We start from the raw sequence: 22,779 nt of genomic DNA, 5'->3' as shown, positions 1-22,779 counted from the left end.
TCAGGCTTTCTGGGCTCCTGGTCCAGGCAGGTGCCCTGTGAACATGCTGCCTGGATGAAAACCACTTCTTTCCTTGTCCAGGGCGCAGTCTCTTTTACAGACACTTCCCAACGGGATCAGAGAATATTCCTTTCAAGGAAAGAAGGGATGTATGGGGCTGGTTCTCGGTTTATACGCAAAGCAGCCAAGCTGAGTTTCCACCCACACATGAGGAGCGGGCACACACTGGTCCCACGGAGAGTCCAGATTGTGCGCTTTCTCTGCTTTTCTTTTCTTTTCTTTTTTTTTTTTTCCTTTTTTCTTTTTAGGGCCGCACCTGCAGCATATGGAAATTCCCAGGCTAGGGGTTGAAATAGAGCTGCAGCTGCCGGCCTACACCACAACAACCAAGCCGGATCCTTAACCATCTGATCGAGGCCAAGGATCGAACCCGCATTCTCACGGACACTATGTGGGGTTCTTAACTCACTGAACCACAACGGGAACTCCTTTTCTCTGCTTTTCCATCCAGGGTTCAGGGCCTTTGGTTGGGTGTGGTGGCCCTGCTTGTTGGGATGTGGGTCCCCAGTAACTCTGGAGCACAGAGCTCAGGAACAGAGTGGGAAGAGGGGGGTGCAAGGCAGTCCTGACCAAGGCCGCCTCCCACTGCAGCCCTGCTGCTCCTCCTCTGCTGAGATGGTTACTGGGGATTCCTTTCATGGCAGATGGTTTGGGACCAGATCAATCACTGCACATTGAAGCTGCGTCAGTCCACGGGGCTGATGGAGTACTGCCTGGAGGTGATCAAGGAGAACGACCCCTCCGGGTTCCTGCAGGTGAGCCAGCTCTGGGGGATGTTGGGCGGGCTGGGCATCTTTCCTCCAACTCCACCCCCACTCCCCAGACCAGCCCAGGGCCTAGGAAGCTCCTTCCCAGTGGTTTGACATTGAGCAGAACCTCTGCTCAGAGATTCCAGAAGATATAGCTTCTCTTCTTGGCCCTGCTGGTCACTAGCTGTGACTGTGGCTTTGTGTCATCGGTTGAGGGGCATGATCTCTCGGGCTGAAATGCCAGGCTTTCACATGCTGTGATTCAGGAGCTCAGTCTTCCATCTGTGGGAAAGACGAGGACTCCCCTTGATTGGTCCCCAGGAGGGGTACCCAGGATCATGGCTCCACAGGGACACAGGTAAATGTTTGAATGAGCAGGACTCTCCTGCAGAGCAGGGTAGAGCTGTGGGTTCAATGTTGTGAGAGTTTGGAGCAGAAGCTGCAGAACAAGGTGGAGGAGACACATGGGGAGGGTGGGAGCTTCGCAAGTCTGGGGATGAAGAGGGGCTTTCCGACCTGGGAAAGACCACTGGTTTGTTTGACGTTGCAAGACGCTAGACCTGGTAAAAGAGGTATAGTGAGGAATGCTTGTATGTTTTTAAAAAGTATCATTTACTTCACAAAAGGGTTTGACCTAAAAGAGCGAGTGCTTTTTTACGTTTAACATGACTGAGCTGTTAAAAGATGGGTTTTTTTTTTTTCTTTTTAGGGCCACACCTGTGGCATATGGAGGTTCCCAGGCTAGGGGTAGAATCGGAGCTGCAGCTGCCGGCACACACCACAGCCACAGCAATGCCAGATCCGAACCAGGTCTGCAAGCTTCACCACAGCTTATGGCAACACTGGATCCTTAACCCTCTGAGTGAGGCCAGGGATCGAACCCTCGTCCTCTTGGATGCCTGTTGGGTTTGTAACCCGCTGACCCACCAGAGGAACACCTAAAAGATGATTTAAACAATACAGTGCCATGGAGTTCTCCTAGCATGAGGATGTGGGTTCGATCCCTGGCCTTGCTCGCTGGGTTAAGGATCCAGCATTGCTGTGAGCTGTGGTGTACATCGTAGACTTGGCTTAGATCTGGGGTTGCTGTGGCTGTGATACAGGCCAGCAGCTACAGCTCCCATGTGACCCCTAGCCTGGGAACTTCCATATACCCAGGGTGCAGCCCTAAAAAACGGAAAAAAAAATTAGAAATAAATAAATAACACAGTGCCTTTTATATGCCCTGAGTCCCACTGGCAGGGCTCATGTAGACAGCTCTGCTTTTCTCTGCCAGAAAGTCCTGACCATTCAGACCTTCAGTGCCTGAGCCTAGCCCTGCTCTCCGGCCTCTGAGCCCACAGAGACAAAGCCTCTTCCCTTCCTCCCCACCTGCTGCGTGGTTTTTTTCTTTGCACATCGATAACCCCTCAACCCTATGCTTCCTTGAAGATCTCAGATGCCCTGATCAAACGTGTCCAGGTATCCCAGGAACAGTGGGTCAAAGGCGCCCTGGAGCCCAAAGTGTCTGCGGAGTTTGAGCTGACCTTGGACAGCGAGCCACTGCTGCAGGCCATCCACCAGCTGGACTTCATCCAGATGAAATGTAGGGGTGAGCCGTGGTTGGCCCAGTTCAGTCGGTGCCTCTTCCGGAAGCGGCATCGACTCTGCAGGGCAGCTTAGTGCCGTCGCAAGACTTGTAACCCTGGTGTGAGGCTAAGGGAGAGGGAGGGACCTGTGTCACAAACCTGGGGTCGGGTCCCAGCTGGGCTGCCCTCCAGTCAGGTGACCTGGGACAGGTGGCACCCTGCCTGGGCCAGACTGTTCCTCTTTGTGACAGAGGACAGTTTGTGCTTTCAGAGACACCTGTCGAGTTGTCTACTATGTGCTCGGCACCGTCCTAGGTGCTCAGGACACAGCCCTGAACAACTCTGCAGCCTCCCTTCCAAGCCTGAGCTAAGGTACTAGAGAAGGAAAAGACAGGAGTTCCCGTTGTGGCTAAGTGGTTAACAAACCTGTATCTATGAGGACACAGGTTCGATCCCTGACTTCGCTCTGTGGGTTAAGGATCTGGAGTTACTGTGAGCTGTGGTGTAGACTGGCAGCTGCAGCACTGATTGGATCCCTAAACTGGGAACCTCCATATGCTGCAGGTATGGCCCTAAAAAGACAAAGAAAAAGGGAGGGAATAGACAGCATGCAAACACATCTATATACCATGCAACTGATGACATATGGTGACCTGATGGCGGCAAGTTTGACAAACAAGGTGCTTTTTGAGAGGGACTTGGGTAGACACACGGGAGGTGGTATTTTGTGGTGAGGAGGAGAGCTATGCAAAGCAAGGGAAGAATATCACAGGAGGCAGGGGGATGGCAAGAGCAAAGGCCCTAAGGCAGGAATAAGTTTTCTTCATTCCTCAAAGTGCAATAAAGTCAGAGGGGAGAACACAATGAAAGCAGGAGCAGGAGTTCCCGTTGTGGCACAGCGGAAATGACTCCAACTAGGAACCATGAGGTTGCAGGTTAGATCTCTGTCCCTGCTCAGTGGGTTAAGGATCTGGCGTTGCTGTGGCTATGGCGTAGGCTGGTGGCTACAGCTCTGATTAGACCCCTAGCCTGGGAACCTCCATATGCCGCGGGTGTGGCCGTAGAAAAGACAAAAAAAAAAAAAAAAAGCAGCAGCCAGTAGAGTTGAGTTCAGAGAGCCATGGGAGACTCAGTTAAGTAAAGTTTGCATAACTCTGGGTTACAAAATGAGCAAGCGAGGTCATTCTGCCTACGCCACAGCAATGCCGGATCTGAGCCGCGTCTGTGACGTGTATCACAGCTGATGGCAATGCCGGATCCTTAAGCCACTGAACAAGGCCAAGGATCAAACCCAAGTCCTCATGGATCCTAGCTGGGTTCATTACCGCTGAGCCACAAGGAACTCCAGCTCTTTGGGTTTTTGTTGTATTTATTTTTTTATTTTTATCTTGGCCATGCTCATGCCATGCAGAAGTTCCCAGACCAAGGATCGAAACCAGGCCACAGCTCTAACACAGCAGTGACAATGCCAGATCCACTAGACCACCAAGGAATTCCTTTTTGATTTTTTAAAATTAGAATATCAAAGGGCAGAGTACCACATCTACAGAATCTGTGAATTCAGGAAAAATCTTACTCGCAAAATATGTGGCCGTTTTAAAATCCCAAACAGCAAGTCTCTTTTTGTGTGCCTTTGTGCTCACTCCCACACTCTGCACCTTGGGTGAGGTTTGGAAATGCCATCTGCCCCAGGTGTCAATGAGACTTGGCGCTGGAAGCCGGAGGAGCCTGGCAGAGGTGGGGCACTCTGGAAAGGAGGCAACTTGGAGCTAGTCCAGGTGCCGCTCCAGACGGGATGGGGTAGTGGGATCCACAGGGGGTGTGGGGGAGCAAGCAGCAGAGCCCAGGGATGGAGAAAGGAGCCTTCCTCACCAGTAACCCGAGGTCCGGGAGGAGAAGGCTGCGCCGAGCCAGCCCGGAGACCACGTCTGCAACAGCACGGGTTTATACCCAACCAAACTTCCACTGAAATGTGGAATATTTGCCCTAATATTGGGACGCAAATCAAAATCTGTAGTCTTTACAAAACTAATGTTGCAATTTTCCCTTTGAAAAATGTCAGAGTGGGCTATTTGTATTTCTAAAATCTCTTGAGCCTGAATATAGCTGGAGAATAAAAACATTCTCCCAATCTCCCCTCAATAGAACTTCTGATTCTGATACATTTGATTCAAAGCCCCAATTCCGTGGGTTGACTGCCTGATACTCTATTGCCTCTCCTTCAGGGATCCAGTTCCCTGGGCTTTAACGTGCTCCCAGCCAAAGGTTTAAAGGTGTCTTTGCATTTTGCCACCACCCCCCAGCAGTACTTTCCCAGCCCCAGGAAAGCTGCAGGCTGGCCCCTGGGGAGGGTGCGTGGACACCCTGCTATGCTGGGAGGCACCTGGGATCCAGCTCTGCCAAAAGACCTCCTGAGCTCCTTGTGGGGCTAAGAGTCAAAACCCGTGTTTCTCATTGAGTGGGTGAGGTACGGATCCCTCTTCCTTAGGGCTGCAGATCAGAGAGGTGATGGCACCTGCCTCTCCTCTCCTCCTGCCCATCCCCAGGTTCCAGGACCCCCTCTAGGGTTGAGAAGCACAGTCACCCCAGCATGCCTGGAGATGGAGGCTTCAGGGCTGAACTGTGCACATGAGCAGCTGGGAGTGACCACAGGGGGCCACCTTTCCTTCTGGGTTGGGGCTGGCGTCCCCTTGTGTCCCTCTGCCCTGCGGGGGTTTGTGCACTAAAGCCCGCCTGTCCCTGTCACAGTGCCACCTGTCCCCCTGCTGCAGCTGGAAAAGTGCTGCACACGTAACAACAGTGTCACGCTGGCCTGGAGGACGCCGCCCTTCACCCACAGCCCCGTGGACGGCTACATCCTGGAGCTTGACGATGGCGATGGGGGGCAGTTCCGGGTGAGGCCCCACTGCTTGTTTGGGGAGGGGATCCTAACTCGGAGGCTGGAGGGGCTCGCACCACCCTGGCCTCTGGACCAGCCCGAGCTCCTGCCCTTAGGTCTGATGTCATCACAGAGGGCATCAGTCCCCACGACAGAGGGCTGGTGGGCTGGGTGTTGGGGACATGGGGCTTCTCTACCGAGGGCTGGGTCTGGACAGGCAGGCAGCCATAGAAAGTTCAGGATAGCTTTTCTGTGAAGACTGCCACAGGTCAGAGGCTGAGGTGGAGCTCCCAAAAAGTGTCACCAACACATACCTACTTCCCATTGGCCCAAGCCACTCAGTCTTAACTAGTCATCACTCCCACACCCCACCCCTCCCTCTAATGCTCCCTTGATATTCTATCACACCTTGCCTTGCTCCATTCAGCAGTTTACCTGGCAAGGTGTTTCTCTTGGGAAGACACTTAATACTCATGGTTGTTGGGTTGGGATGACTTTCTACATTTATGTCCCCAGTGATGAAATACCTGGGGACAATAGAGGCTCTTGGCGAGCCAGAAATCCATCTTCTAGCTGGCCATGTAGGAGCAACCCTGGACAGCTCCCCAACCCAACCCAGACCCCCTAACAGAACTCTCCCTTGAGATCGCACACAGGACATTCAGGGTCCTGTCCAGTTGTTCTGTGGACACGAACACCAGGGAGCACTCACTCTGGGCCTGCTGACAGCGCCACCTTCCTGCCCCCAAGAAGACTAAAATAGCCTCTTTCTAACAAACCGACACAGTAACAATTCTCATATTTCTTCTCTTGGGAAGTGGCACCCATTCAACAAGGCTCACCAAAGGTCAATATTCCTTTTGTTTCCCTCAAAGGGGCTATCCCTGTCTTTGCCTTTTTTGTTTCAAAGATAACCCACAAGAATGTAAGGGCAGGGGGGTTCCTGTCGTGGCTCAACAGTTAATGAATCTGACTAGCATCCATGAGGACGCAGGTTTGATCCCTGGCCTCCCTCAGTGGGTTAAGGATCTGGTGTTGCCGTGAGCTGTGGTGTGGGTCGCAGACACAGCTTGGATCCTGCTTTGCTGTGGCTGTGGTGTAGGCTGGCAGCTACAGCTCCGATTAACCTGGGAACCTCCATATGCCGCGGGTATGGCCCTAAAAAGCCTGTATATATAAAATAGTAAAGAATGTAAGGTCAGGGAAATAGCTGCAGTCCTCCCTTGGGAATTACTGAGTCCCTTGGAATAGGGGCTCTTTAGGGAAGTGAGACACTGAGGTCGCTTTGAGGAATCGCGGGTCATGCCCTAAATCTAGAACCTCAGTCATTGCGGTTGTACAGATGAGCCAGGAACTAAAAGAGCCCCTTGACTAACCAAAAACCAGGAGGGGAACTTGTGGGTTTGAAATGGGAAAGGAGAGAAGATTGTTTAGAGATATTGAAAGAAGCAGCCACCAAGAAGATACCTTCTCCCCTTTGAGACAAGACAAAAACGAGAGCCTAGGACTAGAAACTGTGCAGAGCCATGCGTTCTGTTGAGAAAAGTGTGGACTCTGAATGCAGAAGAACCCAGATTTGAACCCTGGCTGCTTTTTTTTTTTTTTTTGTCTTTTCTAGGGCTGCTCCTGCGGCATATGGTGGTTCCCAGACTAGGGGTCTAATCCGAGCTGTAGCCGCCAGCCTACACCACAGCCACAGCAACACAGGATCCGAGCCATGTCTGTGACCTACACCACAGCTCACGGCCATGCCGGATCCTTAACCCACTGAGCGAGGCCAGGGATTGAACCTGCAATCTCATGTGAACCCCGGCTTCTAAACAGATTAACTGCAACTTTGGGCAAGTTTTCTACCCTTTTGGAGTCCTCATAAGCAACATTTCAAAAATAACAATGCCCCAGGATTGTGAGAGGATTAGGATGCCTTGTGCAATGCCTGGTGCATGGCTATTGTTATCAGTAACTTGGAAAGACAAATGAAGATTTACACTGCTAAGTAATCAGACAGGAAAGATGTTTTAGGAAACCTAAGCTGATGGTAATGACGGGTGAGGTGTGGAGCTCTGTCTTTGGGGAAGCTGATAGGACAAGGCTAGGTTTGAAGTACATGGGCAACAAAATAAATGCTCTAGAAAAGGATCTTTGGGGTCCCACCTTCCAGGGAGGCCAGGAAATAAGCAGCTCCAGGGGGTCCAAAGAGAAGGAAGGTGCCAACCTCAGCTGTGGGAGCAGGTGTGCGGGTGGAGCACCCCTCTTACCCTTGAAATGAGCTCAGCCCAAATCCCCCCAATCCCCTGTGCTCGGCCACACCCTCCCTCTGTCTGCTTGTTCCCATCAAGTGTGATGACCCTCCTTTTAAAAGTATTGTTTATTTTGTTTATTCAATGCCTGGCTCATGTTTTCTAACTTAAATTCCCATTGGAAACCAACAATCTCCTCTTGCTCCAGCCGAGAAGGAAGTGAGATTTCCTGGACCCCATCCCAGGGAGGGGGCTCCAGAGCTCTTCCCCTTGCAGACACAGGACGGTCTGGAACAGCCTCTTAGCTGCAGCACCTCCCACCTTCAAGGGCAGAGGTGGCCCATCAGCCTGGAAGGGTTCATGTCCAACTTGGATGTAGCCTGTGTGGCAGCCACCACTCATCCAAAATCTCCTTACTGATAACTCTGTTGCAGCAGCAGCACTTTTTTTTTTTTTTTTTTTTGCTTTTTTGGGCTGCACTCACGGCCTATGGATGTTCCCAGGCTAGGGGCTGAATCAGAGCTGCAACTGCTGGCCTACACCACAGTCACAGCCAACGCTGGATCTGAGCCGCATCTATGACCTACACCCCAGCTCACAGCAATGCTGGGTCCTTAACCCACTGATCAAGGCCAGGGATCAAACCTGCCTCCTCATGGATAACCCGGTGAGCCACAACCAAAACTTAGCAGCAGCACTTCTGAGGTCAACAGTGGCTAAGAGAAACTGTCCATGTAACAGAGGCATTCAGTGAGCATCTGGGTCTCTTGTAGGAGGTGTACGTCGGCAAGGAGACCCTGTGCACCATCGATGGGCTCCATTTCAACAGCACCTACAACGCCAGGGTCAAGGCTTTCAACTCCTCGGGCGTCGGACCCTACAGCAAGACTGTGGTTCTGCAGACGTCTGATGGTGAGCACTGAGGTGTCTCGGGGGACAGAATCCGGCACTTTGGGAAAGTTCCACAGGCCCAAGCCACATTTTGCCCCGTGAATGGACAGGCTGAAGCTGAGGCCTGAGGGAGTCAAAGAATGAGGCAGCTGTGAGGCATGATCTTCTGGCTCCTCCAGCTCTGTCCCTCCTCTGCTCACCTCACTCCCTGCCTTACCACCTGCCCCACCAGCCACAAAGGAAAACCATCCCTTCACTCCAGAGGTTGGGCCTGGGAAGGGAGACTAGGACTCAGAGGCTCAGGGAGTCTAAACTCCCAGTTCCGAGGGGCTGAGGCAGTGGCATGGCCCCAGAGAAGAGCCAGCACCTGGCTGCCAGGAGGCACATGCCTTCTTCAAGGTGGGAACAGAGCCCTTGAACCCCCAGCCCGCCAAGAGCTCAGATCCAAGGTTTGCACACCCAAGGTTTGCATCCTTGCAGGTTTCAGGCTCCACGAGCACATGGACATGAGGGATGTCCTTGGTGCTGACCCGTGGGGTAGGTTCAGCCCTGCTAAGCTGGGCATGTGCCCACCGGGCTGCAGGGGCCCAGGCTGGTGCCAACCCTGTGTTCAGCATCCTCCTTTACCCCATACATCCTCTGATGGCCTTAGGAAAATGTGTTGTGCCTGGATTGTCTCCCGGGGTCGGAAGCAGAGATGTTGTCAACTGGGAAGGGTTCACCTGCTGGGTACCCCAAGGGCCTTGCTGCAGCTGGCAGCTCTTGACCTGGGCCTTGTGGTCAGGACTTTAGACTAAGGGCCACCCAACAGGCTATGAGCCAGCTTTGGGAAGCCCCTCTCTGTGTCCCAAATCCCCCAGCCATAGGGTGGGGTGGGGGTCTCTACTCCCCTCTCACATATACTGTCCTGTGGGCAAATGGGCTTTAGAAACCAAGACTCTGTGTGAAGCATTTAGGTGGGGGGCCTGCACCCCGTGTTCCTCGGCAAAGTTGGGTTCACAGATTGGGAGCTTGGATGAGTGTAGAGGAGGGAGCGTGAGTGTGTGAGTGAGTGTGTGTGTGTGTGTGTGTTTGAATTATGCAAGGAAGAACATGTGATGCCTAGTGCCCATTTCCCGCAAGATTCCAGTGAGTGTCTCTGAGCCCAGGTCCCCTGACCCTACGCCTCTTGCCCCCTTCCTTTCCAGTTGCCTGGTTCACGTTTGACCCCAACTCCGGGCACCGGGACATCATTTTGTCCAATGACAACCAGACGGCCACCTGCAGCAGCTATGACGACCGGGTGGTGCTGGGCACAGCAGCCTTCTCCAAGGGTGCGCACTACTGGGAGCTGCATGTGGACCGCTACGACAACCACCCAGACCCTGCGTTTGGAGTGGCCAGGGCCAGCGTGGTCAAGGACATGATGCTGGGCAAGGATGACAAGGCCTGGGCCATGTATGTGGACAACAACCGCAGCTGGTTCATGCACTGCAACTCTCACACCAACAGGTGCGCGCCCTGTGCCCCGGCACCCTTTCCAGGGACACAGAATCAGTGGCCCGCCCCCAACCCAGCTCCATGCTCCCCTTCCTCTCTCCCAGGGATTCTGTGCTCACGCCTGGCCTCTGTGTGTGTGTGTGTGTGTGTGTGTGTGTGTGTACGCGCGTGTGCGCATGTGTGCGCGCACTGGGGAAGGGGATGGATAATCCTCAAGGTCAGCCCTGGCCAAGGAGCCTGGAAATGGAGGGGATGGCCGTCAGAACCGCCTCCTTGCTCTGGAGTCTCCTGGGTCTGCTGAGGGCTGTCTCCCCAGGGACAGGAGAGACGAGGGACCTGAGGACCAACCTCACTGGGCTCCACCTCTGGGCAAGGTCACCTGCAGCTCCTACAAGTGGCCCTAAGAGGGCTGGTCTGGAGCAAGGCCTTGCCTGAGGATCCCCGGGGGAGCTGGAGGCAGGCTGCCCCCTCCTCACACACACATACCCCCCTTTTCACTGGCAGTGACCCCTCTCTCCAGAGGCCTGGGTAAGCAGGCAGCTCTATCCCTCTTCCAGGGCTGATTGGGTGCTGCAGGCTGACTGGGTACTGCGCCTACCCCAGCCCCCAGCTCACAGGCCACATAGGGGCTGAGTCCAGGGCACCAGCTCCATCTCTGCTTGCTTAGGGCAAATGGGCACCCAGATACACAGCAGGGGAGTAACCCCAGGGAGCATTTACTGCACTTATGCTGTGAAGCAACTGGTGTGCATGACTTCACTTTGGTTTTGTTTGGTTTTTTGTTTGTTTGTCTTTTCTAGGGCCACACCTGTGGCATATGGAGGTTCCCAGGCTAGGGGTCTAATCAGAGCTGTAGCCAGTCTACACCACAGCTCACAGCAATGCCAGATCTTAACCCGCTGAGCGAGGCCAGGGATCGAACCCACAACCTCATGGTTCCTAGTGGGATGTGTTAACCACTGAGCCATGATGGGAACTCCCATGATTTCACTTTAAACTCACAAAAGTACTGCCATTTCGACATTTTGCCAATTATAATATTGGGGCTTCTTTAGAAGGGTTAACTGTGGCCCAAGTCACAGGGCTAATTAACGGTGGCGTCAGGGTTTAACCCAGGATCCTGGCTGCAATTCAGAGGCAGGGGCAGGAAGAGGGGTGAGGAGGAGGAGGGGAAGAGGGCAGGTAGTTTGAGGAGGGGGATCAGGTAGCCTGGAGACCTGAAGGGGGACTGCTTTTGGGTGGGAATCATTCCTGTGCCTCAGACTGGTCATTACTGCCACCCGGTAGTCAGTGTCTGAATAGCACCAACTGGTGCAGTTTTGGACTCTGGGTCCCAACACGGCCCCTGGGGAACCTGCCCTCTGATCAACTTGGAAACACCCCCTGCCCCGTGCTTCTCATCAATTTCCTGTGCTTTCAGCCCACCATGCACTCCAGCTGACCAACTCACTCCCAATCAAAAAAGGACAAACATGGTTTTCTAGGAGTTCCCAGTGGCTCAGCAGGTTAAGGATCCAGTGTTTTCACTGCTGTAGCTCACGTCACTGCTGTGGCTTGGGTTCAATCCCTGGCTCAGGAACTCCTGCATGCCAATGGTGAAGCCAAAAAAAAAAAAAAAGAAAAAATGGTTCTCTTCTTTCTTTTTTTCTTTTCGGCCGCCCCATGGCATATAGAGTTTCCAGGCCAGGGCTCAGATCCAAGCCATAGCTGGGACCTAAGCCCCAGCTGCAGCAACACCAGACCCTTAACACACCGTCCTGGGCCAGGAATCAAACCTGTGTCCCAGGGTTCCTGAGATGCCTTCAGTCCCATTGTGCACCAGCAGGAACTCCAAAAATGGTTTGTTTGTTTGTTTGTCTTTTAGGCTGCACCCACAGCATATGGAGGTTCCCAGGCTAGGGGTCGAATCAGAGCTGCAGCTGCTGGCCTACACTGCAGCCACAGCAACTCGGGATTCTTAACCAACTGAGTGAGGCCAGAGATCAAACCTGCATCCTCATAGATGCTGTCAGATTCCTTTCCGCTGACCCACGACGGGAATTCCCCAAAATGGTTTTCTTATAAGAGTGGAGCAGCCTTGGTCAAGCCTGACCTCAACTCAGCTAAGGGAGGGGAGGGTCTGATGGACTCTGCACCCACCCCCCACTCCCAGGGAGGAGGCGGGGGAGGGTGCTGTCCACCTAAAGATTCCCCCACCCAGTGGATGTGAATCCCAACCACCAGGAAATGTAGCATCATAACAGTTACCAAGAGCACCACACTCATGTCCCCATGCTCCCCTGCAGGTCACTGTGAGGACCAGCTCCCTCCACCGACAGGGGCTTGGGAGTGGGCTCTGTGTTTTGAGGGGAAGCCTTCCCAGCATCCTTAGGTGTCCTCACCACTAGCCCGGGCTGGGTGAGGTGACAGGGCTTCCCGGGGCTTCTCTTCCCAGGACAGAAGGCGGTGTGAGCAAGGGGGCCACCGTGGGCGTGCTGCTGGACCTGAACAAACACACGCTGACTTTCTTCATCAACGGGCAGCAGCAGGGCCCCACGGCCTTCAGCCACGTGGACGGGGTCTTCATGCCAGCCCTCAGCCTCAACCGCAACGTGCAGGTATGGGAGCCCATCTGGTGCCCCCTGCTGCCCATGAGCCTCCAAAGTGCATGTGGGCAGAGAGGGCTGTAAAGAAGGTGACAGCGATGCTTCCTAGCCAGGGAGAAAGCTTACCCTGGGCCCCCCTGGGCATCCTCTGGAGGCCAGCCTCTCTGGAGTGATGTAGTCTTACTTGTCCCCTGAAATAAGCAGAGGCTCTAAGGGAGTCGCAGTGGGGGAGGGGCAGAGAGGGTGGAGGAGGGAGGCAAGTAGCCGTGCCACCTTCTGGGCGAGCTGCCACTGAGAGAAGCTGTGCAGTCAGGAGAGGCAGTGCCCAGCTTGGGCCCTAGTGGCCAGGAGTGTGCCGGGCTTTGGGTGGGATGCTGAGCCTCCATGTGGCCTCACCCCCCCACACCCCACCCCAGAGGAGAAAGAGAGCTGGGGAGATACTACCCTGAAGTTGTTCCTTCTCACCCTCCTGACCCCTCTTGGGCTCCTGCATGAAGCCGGCAGCATCTCAGGGCCGGGCCCAGTCCTCAGGGAGCTCGGATGGCCCAGGGGTGCAGTGATGGTGTGGGGGATGGAGAGAGACAGCAACCTTTGTTTCCGGAACGGTGCTGCTCCTGGGAAGCACGGGGAGGGGCAGAGACCCGCTTTGCGGGGTGCACTGACCCTGAGAATTATCACTTATTGATTGATTTGCACCCCAGCTCATCTGCAAAAGGGCTTGGAGGCAGCATAAGATATGGGCTGTTCTTCCATGGGGGGTCACAGGACAGATGTAGGACCGGAAAGAGGGCCATGGAAGGAAAGCAGAAATGAATGTAAACCGTGAGCCCCTGGGAGCTCCCACGTGACTCATCGGTAGAGAACCCGACTAGTAACCATGAGGATGTGGGTTCAATTCCTGGCCTAGCTCAGTGGGTTAAGGATCCCATGTTACCACGAGCTGTGGTGTAGGTCCCAGATGCGACTCAGATCTGGTGTTGCCGTGGTGTAGGCTGGTGGCTCCAGCTCTGATTCAGCCCTTGGCCTGGGAACTTCCATAGCTGCAGGTGTGCCCCTAAAAAGAGGGGGGAAAAATGCCAGCCCCGTTACTGCGAGGGCAGGTCAGCCTGGCCGGGTGGTCCTGGCGGCTGGGGCCCCTTGGGAACCAGGCAGCTGTGCAGTTCTCCCTGGGAGGAAAGAGGTGAAGATAGGCTCCTTGCAGCAAACCCCTGGCCCTGACCTGAAGCGATACTGAGTGGCACGATAAACAGCAGACCCCACAGTGCAGAGTGGTGCAGGCTGCTGCTCCTGGTGACCCTGGAGCAGAGAGTGGCACACGGCTGCCCAGCTGTCTGCATGCTCAGGGTTCATGGGCGGCTGCCCCTGGCCTCACTCACCCCATCTTCTTTTCCAGGTCACCCTGCACACGGGATTAGAAGTGCCAAGCAACCTGGGGAGGCCAAAGCTGTCAGGCAACTAGCCTCCCAGCTCCTGCTCTGCACGGCCATCCCTCACCGCGCTCTCATGGCCCCCGAGGGCAGCGTGACCTTGTCTCCAACGCAGCAGCCACTGAGTATCTATGAACCGTTTTCTTTGGGGGATGGGGAATGGCCTGCAGGCCGTGCGTGTGGAGGCCGTTCTCAGTGGTGAATGTGGGTGCGTGTTTCCCCTCATTCCAAATACAAGGGAGGACCTTTCTCAAGGGAGCAAGGAAGCATTTGGGGGTTTCCTTTGTTTCCTGCCTTCTGTTTTCAAAGCTTGTCTTTTGGGGGCGAGAGGAGAGAGACTTGGAGATGGACCTCCTAAGGGCAGGAGGCAGGGGGATACTCCAGAGTCCCGTGTCCTCAGTGTCAAGCCTTTGCTGGATGCCACCCCTTCCGCCGAACCAAGGGTGCAGGCTCCCATCTCTGCCAGGGAGTTATCCTTTAGGTTTCTAATCCTGGAGTCTTCAGTATGTCAGGCCACATGCAGACATAATCCAGGATGGATAGAGGACATTAATCCTTAACCTTGATCTTGGCCTCTCTTGTTGAACCATTTAAAAATGGTTTCCTTAGGTCCTTCACTAATCATCCAATCTCTCTCCTCTCTCTCTCTCTCTCTCTCTCTCTCTCACACACACACACACACACACACACGCACATACACACACACACCAGTCTGCTAAAATCCTTTCACTCAGTTCTTAAACACAAAAGAAAATACTGGAATCTGAATAACTGTGACGAATCTCCACCTGGTGATGGTTTTTTTTCGGGATCTGGTTCCCCAAAGGCTACCTGCAAGCCTGAGCTGCCCTTCCTAGCTGTGTGGCTCTCAGACTCATGAGCCTAGGAGGTGGGAGACCCTGGGGAAGCCTGGGGAAGTCCATCTACTGTCATCCTGAAAGCATCATGAAAACAGGAACTGGACGGGATGGCAGGGGCAGCTCTGCAGGAGACAAATGACAATGTCACATTCCTGGTCTCCTTGCTTCCCAGAGAGCCTGGGTGTGCTGAGTCCACGTGGCCAGCCCTCCCCTCCCTGCTGGGAACCCTCACCTCCTTTGCGTTCCACGAGGTGCCTCTTGGAAAGAGCCGGAAGCCTGCTACCACGCTATCCCCAGAGCACCTCTCCCATCTCTTTTTCCTCTTCTTCCTCGTCACCTGCCACTTCTATCTCCAGTTGGTAGTCAGCCTTTCTCTCTCCTCTTTAAAAGAATCTATTTTATCAAGCATTTTATTTTTGAGGTTGAGGAGCTGTCTATTTGCTGGATCGGATTTTTATAAAACTTAGCCCGTCAACCGGCACCAACTGTGTTTACTCAGTTCTACCTGCTTGTTTAGATGCTGCACTTGGTCTCCGAGTCAGCCCGGCCAGTGCAGCTCCCGCCCTCTATTCAGCAGATCCGACAATCCTACCTCAAGCCCAAGCTCCCGGACCAGGTGTGGCCAGCAAGGCCAGCCGCCCGGCATCTGCGGGAGCTGCCGGTGCTGTGTCCAAGCCTCTGCCACCCAGGTTCTGGCAACCATCTGCTCAGCAGAGTCGAGGTCTTGCCTCCTCACTCTCATCCTGCAGGTGGTTCCCAGGGCGCTCGGTACCCAAGCTCCAGCCTGAGCCCTGCAGGTGATGCCCAAGGCCCTGGCTGCACAGCCCTCATCCGCACACGCCTATCTCTTCTCCGCTCCCACTTCCCTCTGATCTTGCTCCTTGGCCACAGCCCTGTGGACCCGGCTTGGAAGATAGGGAAGGTTCCTGAAGATGGGAGGACACAGAGGAGCCACAGCCATCCTGGGGCTAAGAAAGCCGTGGCATGGTGGCGGGTCCTGATGCATCGGTTTTGGGAAACGTCCTTTGGGAAAGAGGAGGCCAGCACACAGAGAGTGAGAGGGTGGTGAGGCAGGACCGCCTGGTGGAAGTGACCCTTTTCAGTGGAGTCTGGATGCAGGTCGAAGCTGGGTGACCATGTGGCCCTGGGTGTGAATCTTTGAGAAGGAACTGCTCTGGGTCAGCCTGGACCTGGTGACATCCTTGGGAAAGCTGGCACCTGGTTCAGAGGGATATGGGAAAGGGAGAAGTCAGGTTCTCACCCCTTCAGGGCACCTCTTTGGAAAGAACATGACCTGCAGCTCAGAGAGAAGCCACCAGGACCCCCTCCCCACCTGCAGCAGCCTTGAGGTACTGTGAATACCAGGAGCTGGCAAGCATCTAACTTTCCTGGCTCCTCCAGGGGCCCAGAAGCAATACGCTGGGTTGGGACCGAGTCACGCTGTCCTCCAGCCACCTCTCCTGCCCTCAGCACAAAACACCATCCAGGAACAAGAACGGACCTCAGGGAGAAGGTGGGTCCGTGCTGCACACCTGAGTTCTCGAAGGACCAGCAGGACAAAGAAAGGACTCATCACCAACCTGTGGCCTTGTATCACACCTCTCCCCCCAGGAAGCCTGGGATTTGAGGTCAAAGTGACAGGTCACAGGCTGCTCATCTGCCACCGAGTTCACCATTCCTTCACTACGCACTGATGCTTTTGTGCATAAACATTGTATCAAGGTGATGCTGTGGTTGGGCTGGCAGAAGGATACCTTGGTGATGGTGGACAAAGCAGTTTCAGTGAGAAAGGGATTCAAAGTAATTTAAAATGTCAGGTTCCATTTCATTGTAAATAATGCCGCCCTCCCATAATGTAGTTCTGCAGTTTGTTCTTTGCTCGTGAGCAAGTCTGGTCCAAGTGTACGCCTTTCCTTTTAGAATTAATCTCTTTAAAGAAAATATCCAATAGCATCTCACTGCACAGCATCCTAGTCCTGAATTCAGACCAAGGTAAGACATCACACACAGGCCTGCTTTCCCCCTTTGTCCTGTGTGGGAAAACAGTGATTCCAGGTCAAGTAGGCGTCAGGAATCCTGATGCACAGGTAACTGACCTAAAAACCATAAAACTATGGGTATTTCAGGCTGGCTTTTCAGCTCTCTGCATAGTCTTAGTTGGGACAGTGTTCTCGGGCGCCCCAAGATTGGGGAAGATCATGCTTAGAGGGCGGGCCTGGGCCGAGCAGGAGCTCCCTGAGAACAAAGGGAACAGGCCCCTCCCCCTCCTTGCTCTTGGGGCCTGGGACCGCCCCACCCTCCTGCTGCTCCCCCCGCCCCTCTCTGCCCACCAGGGCACTCTCAGGAAGGGGCCAGGATGCAGATCTGCCTGCACTTCTGCAAAGATATTTGTACTTAAACCTACAATCCAATTGTGAGTGAAAGGCTTGGTCCCCTGAGAAGGCGTGTTTCAGGACAGGTGAGCTTGGGGACACCTGCTGGCTGTGAGGTGGTGACGGTGGACACCACCCCTGGGGACTCAGAGGTGAATGCTGAGAAACACTGTCCCTCAGAGGATGTCAGAGTCCCGCCCTCAGCACTTTGCGGGGCAGGGGGAGGGGGAGTTCTCTGTTGTGAGGGCCTGTCCTGCGCGCGTGCTTTAGGATGTTTAGCAGAGGTCCTTGGCCTCCACCCATGAGACCCCAGTGGCACCCCCAGGTTAGCTGTGACAACCGAAGGTGTCTGCAGACACTGCCAGGAGTGGCCCAGGGAGGGGATTCCATGGCTGAGAACCAAGGGTGCTGTGATCATGGTTTGTCACATGTCGATGTGGGGTGTCCACATGCATCTGGGGAGTCTGGGAGAGCCTGCGCCACAAGGCTGCGGGCCTGCATCTTGACCCCCAAGACCCGGACTTCCCGGGTCTGCAGAGTCCTGCCAGATGGTGGTGGGGGATGGGGTGGGTGGATGGTGTCAGGAAAATGGAGGGAGGCTCACAGCCGCCAGCCTGTCAGGTCTCCCGTTGTCCGCACGAAGATGCCCCCACCGCCACCCCCATCCCTAGAAAACAGATCGTCACCTGTGTTTTTCCTGGCTGCTTTTGACTAGAGGCAACAGAAAAGTCTTGGTGGGTGTGTGGCTTCCAATGGGACAAATATCTAAACAGGTGTCATCAGAAGACGTTCAAGGTCCATGAGGATCTTGAGAGGTCCCGGCTTTTCTTTCGCCAGTGAGCCGGGAGCTGTTTTCATCAATCCCATTCCTTGAGCCACGGCTGTCGCTTTAAACGGGTTGTAGATCAGCAGGTCTGGAGCGGGACACCAAGTTCAGCCCTCAGAAACCGCCCTCTTTCAATCTGGCTTCCATGGATATTGGTTCAAGATACAGGTGGGGCTTTCTGTGCCTCAGTACCCCTCCCACCCTGCCTGAAAATGAGACCAGTCACACTAACCTACCTCCTCCGGTGCATTGTGGGGATTAAAGAGCAAGGCTTCTTAAAGGAAAAAGTGGAGCCTTTCATCCATGGAGTCCAGGCTCATAGTTTGCATTCAACAGGCAGAACGAGTATGGTGACCTTCCCAAGTGTCACTGACCACAGCGTCTTCCAGTCAAGTCCCCTTACCAGGAGCTGCCTGCTGTGAGGGGAGAAGTTGACAGGGAAATCTGGCTTCATGAAGCAGGAAGCACGGTGGATGTGCAGCCTGCGTCACTGCTACTTTGTATGAAGCGCTCTAAACAGGCTGTGCCTCAGCATTCTCAATGCACACAGAAGCCCCCTTGAAACATGGAAAAAGAGGGACTGCCTTCTGCCTCCTTGGTTAACTCAGTTCTAGTATCTAACAGGGGCCCCCAATCCACGACGCGTCTCCTTTGTTTCCAAAGAGCTCGGCAAAGGGAGCAACTTTGAAAATCAATGTCTAAGAGTAAGATAGGGAGTTCCCCGGTGGCTTAGTGGGTGGCTTAGTGGGTTAAGGATCTGGTTTTGTCACTGCTGTGGCTCACGTCACAGCTGCGGCACAGACTTGATCCCTGGCCACGGGATTTCCACAAGCTGTGGACACGGTCAAAATAAAACAAGACTAAGATGGCCTGCAACTGAACTGCTGTCTGGAGGGCTGGTGGCCATCAGAGACTGGGACTGACTCGCATGATCTGGGGAGGGGTCTCCTGGCTCTTGCGATGAATGACGCCGTCTTGGGTCAGAGAAGGAGCTGGGAGCTGAGACTGCAGGCAAGTCTCTAGGCCCAGAGGCATTGCTTTCTCTCATAGGGCACGGCTCGCTGTGGGCCCCAACTGCCTGGCTCCGTCCTGGGGAGACCCAGGGGCTCTTGGGCCATCGAGGTGGGTACTGCTCCCTGGGCCAGCCCTTCAGAAGGCTCCAGGGAGAGTCCCAGACAGGCTTTGGGTTTGGAACAAGTGCCTGCTCACGGCTGTGGAAACAGGAGCCTGGCAGGTGCTGCCTGGGTGAGGCTCTGGCCTGGGGACAGCCTTTTGGATCCCTCATGCCTGGTGACTGGACATGCCAAGCCCCGGACTTTCTCAGCACCAAGAGGAAATGCAGAGTGAGCAAAGCAAGAAACGTTAAATGCATGATGTAGAATTGCTGCTTTCCCACTAAACTGTTGTATGAAGCATGAGAGATGTGTGTTTCACGTTGGCAAGGGAATTTCAAAAATAGCAAAAAGCTTCGTGTTCTTGTTTTGGCCGTGGAGCGAACCTCCACTTTCCAGTCTTTCTTTACCCCGCTTCCTCCCTTCCCCCAACCCCTCCCCCATCACACCCACTTCCTGTCACTAGTTGTTGGTGTTTGGTGGCAGCTCTCGGTCCCATTGGTGTCCAAGCTCCACTGGAAACACTGAGGAGGGCAGTGGGGGTGGGGGGTGGGAAGGTATGCAACTTTTTTCTAATTTTTGTATCGGTATCCCAAGCGTTTGTATTTTTTGAATTGCAAACACTGTGTTTTCTGGTCTTTGGGGGTTGGTTGAATTTTGTGTATTGCCTTTTGGAAAACCTGAGTTTTACCACAGTCTTAAGCAGATTTGAAATAAATTCTTTTGACACTGCCAGCAACTGAAGACAAGGTGTGGTCTGTAATGACTGCATAGCATCAAGGTCTGCCATCCTCCAAAGTGGCCCTAAGTGCCAGCTGGATGGGGCAGAAGCTGTAGGAGGTGGTGGTGGTGGGGTGTCCATGTGCTTCTGCTGTGTGTTCCCAGGAAATCTTAAGGTGCTTGCATATGACTCTCAGTGATAAGACACCATCTCAAATGGTTCATGGAATTCATTTTTGCAAGGCTAGAAATTGACAACAGTTAACACATGGTTAAGATAAATTCATGAATGAAAAATTGTTTACGGGTTACAAGCGGAAGCCAAGATTTGGGGCAAATATCCTCAGGAAGTGACTGAGGGGCATCAAGGAGACTGACCAGCCCCGGCATCTGACTGGAAACTGTCCCTTGTTACTTTCGTCCAGAGCAGCCATGTCACATGCCCCCTGCAGCCTCAACCATCAGTCACCTGCCAGACCATGGAGTGGCCTAGCTGGGTGTGGGGGGCAGGTGCAGACTCTGAGAGCAGCGAGGATGTCTGCCAGAGGGAGCTCTTGACATCAACACAAAGCTGGGGGCTATCGGTTAAAAGATCCAGTGTTGTCACTGCTGTGGCATGGGTTCAATCCCAGGTGGGGCAACTTCTGCATGCCCTGGGCATGGCAAAAAAATTAAAAGCACAAAAAGAAGGAAGCAGAACTGGGCCAAGGGAGACCCAGCAAAGGTCTCCCTCTGCAACTCCACTCAAGTCGCTCTTCTCCTTTCTCTGCCCCTGACCCCGCATCATCCTTTCCTGTGCTTCCCAGGATAAACCTCCTAATGGGTTTGTCTTGAGGCCCACTTCTGGGGGTACCCAAGCAAAGAGTTACTCAGAGAGCAAGTTACACACAATAGTCTAGATTTGAGGTCTAGTTCAGACACTAAGTAGATGATTTTTTTTTTGGCCACACCCACAGCATGCAGAAGTTCCTAGGCCAGGGATCGAACCAGAGCCACAGCAGTGATCTGGGCCACAGCACTGACAACACTGGGTCCTTGACCACTAGGCCACCAGGGAACTCCAGTAGATGCTTTTTTAAGAGAGACAATTTTTTAAGAGCAGTTTTGGATTTATGGCGGAAGTATGGGGAGGGTGCAGAGAGTTCACACCCCCCACCCCTCACGCACGCAGCCTCTTCCGTTATTAACGTCCCCACCACAGTAGCACACACGTCACCATCAGTGAAGCTACACTGATACATCGTCATCACTCCAGGTCGATCATTTATTTACACGAGGGTTCGCTCTTCATGTCAGACAATCTGTAGGTTTGGACAAATGTACATTGAGCTGTACCCATCATTAGAGGATCATACAGAGAATTTTCATGGCCTTAAAAATCCTCTGTGTTAGAGTTTCCATGGTGGCTCAGCTGTAATGAACCTGACTAGTATGCATGAGGATGCAGGTTCGATCCCTGGCCTCAATCAGAGGGTTAAGGATCCAACATTGCCATGAGCGGCAGTGTATGTAGGTCACAGAGGTGGTTCAGATCTGGTGTGGCGTGGCTGTGGTGTAGGCTGGCAGCTGCAGCTCTGATTCGATCCCTAGCCTGGGAACTTCCTTATGCTGCAGGTGCAGCCCTAAAAAGGAAAAAAAAAAAAAAAAATCCTCTGTGTTAATGACAGGCCTGGGCTTCAACACCCTCACACCAGCCAGCACTGCCCCTGGGCCACCCCAAGCAGCACTGGGTGGTCCCTGGAGCCCTAACCCTGAAGGCTGTGCACTCTGCACTCTCAGCAGCTGAGAGAGGGAGGAAGTCCTTATTCCTGAAGGGGATCTGAGGGGACCCCCTAGGGCCCAAGTGTCCACCCCCTGGGCCACAGATGTGTGCTTCACTCAAGTGCAGGGAGGGGCCCTCCCAGAGCTTCAGCGAGGGACCTTAGACCAGGACTGTCAGGAGGGTCATTTGAACTGCACCACGCTCACTGTCTGCCTCCTCTCCCCATCCTAGACCCCTTTGCCTCAGCTCATCGTGGTCCTGCACCCCAGGTGACCAGGCCCTTCTCAGCCCAGGTTTCCTGCACACGTCCATTTACCAAAAGTGGGGAGAGGGGGCATCAGAGATGCCTGGGTGACACAGCCCTACCTGCTCTTGTTATTCAGCGTCAATCACCCCCGCCAGGTGGAAGCCCTCCTTGCCCAGGCAACAGCCTTGGGTCAGTGAGATCTGGCTCTGTCCTCTGCTGCCCCCTTTGCAAAGCAGCGTCTCTAGGTCCACGAGGCCAAGGGTCGTTCTGGAAGCGGGTCACCAGGAGTAAGGGTAGGTGGGGGTGTAGTGAGGAGCAGGGTCCCATCCACATAGATGTGTCCACGACTGGGGAGACGTCCCTGCCAACGGGGAATGGCGGTATGCATGGCAGGCACAGCAAGAAAACCTTTACCCAGCTCGCCGGAGCCACGCTCCTCCTTTAGTGGCTGCTGCCAGAATCTCAGCCACGACTGGTGTCTTCCATTGGAGGACTGTTTTCCATTGTCCTCTCTGCTGCTAACCAGGCAGGAGGGAACTTCATCAAGAGGGAAATAAAAAGCATGGTCTTAAGTGTGACTGTTGGTCCTTGCTGGACAGGTAGCTTTGTAGCTCCTAGACCTCGTTCGAGGGTCTCCAGAGCACCTGGTGATCACGAAACTGCTCTGTAAATGTATACTCCGTAGGGAGTTCCCGCTGTGGTGCAATGGGATCAGCAGCATCTTTGGAGCACTTGCACACAGGTTTGATCCACGCCTGGCTCAGTAGAGTGGGTTAAGGATCCTACGTTGCTGCAGCTGTGGCTCAGATATGATCCCTGGCCCAGGAACTCCATATGTCATGGGGTGGCCAAAAAAGAAAAAAACAAATGTATTTACTCTGTAAATTAAAAGGTGAAACAAAAACAAGGTAAGCAATTTATACTAGGAATTTGCATGCTTTTGCAGGATTTATTAGGCTGGGGCTTGGTCCAGAGTATGGTCAGGTGCTCTGTAATCTGAGCC

At 53.9% G+C, this 22,779-nt stretch overlaps 1 protein-coding gene across 2 annotated transcripts in view; it reads left to right on the top strand.

The window, feature by feature from the left end:
* TRIM67 (tripartite motif containing 67) overlaps nucleotides 1-14,006 on the top strand; it is a 37,218-nt gene extending 23,212 nt beyond the window's left edge. For both annotated transcript variants that reach the window (XM_047760838.1, XM_047760837.1), the window contains 7 exons: nucleotides 705-815; nucleotides 2,241-2,400; nucleotides 5,126-5,271; nucleotides 8,269-8,407; nucleotides 9,574-9,877; nucleotides 12,300-12,462; nucleotides 13,844-14,006. In XM_047760838.1, the coding sequence (XP_047616794.1) occupies nucleotides 705-815; nucleotides 2,241-2,400; nucleotides 5,126-5,271; nucleotides 8,269-8,407; nucleotides 9,574-9,877; nucleotides 12,300-12,462; nucleotides 13,844-13,909 (1,089 nt within the window). In that variant the 3' untranslated portion in view covers nucleotides 13,910-14,006. The remainder of the gene's footprint in view (nucleotides 1-704; nucleotides 816-2,240; nucleotides 2,401-5,125; nucleotides 5,272-8,268; nucleotides 8,408-9,573; nucleotides 9,878-12,299; nucleotides 12,463-13,843) is intronic.
* Nucleotides 14,007-22,779: the final 8,773 nt, after the last annotated feature.

The sequence above is a fragment of the Phacochoerus africanus genome, chromosome 15 (assembly GCF_016906955.1).
Source record: "Phacochoerus africanus isolate WHEZ1 chromosome 15, ROS_Pafr_v1, whole genome shotgun sequence".
Classification (NCBI taxonomy): domain Eukaryota; kingdom Metazoa; phylum Chordata; class Mammalia; order Artiodactyla; family Suidae; genus Phacochoerus; species Phacochoerus africanus.
Note: the sequence above shows the minus strand (reverse complement) of the source record. Positions and strands in the feature narration are given on the sequence as shown.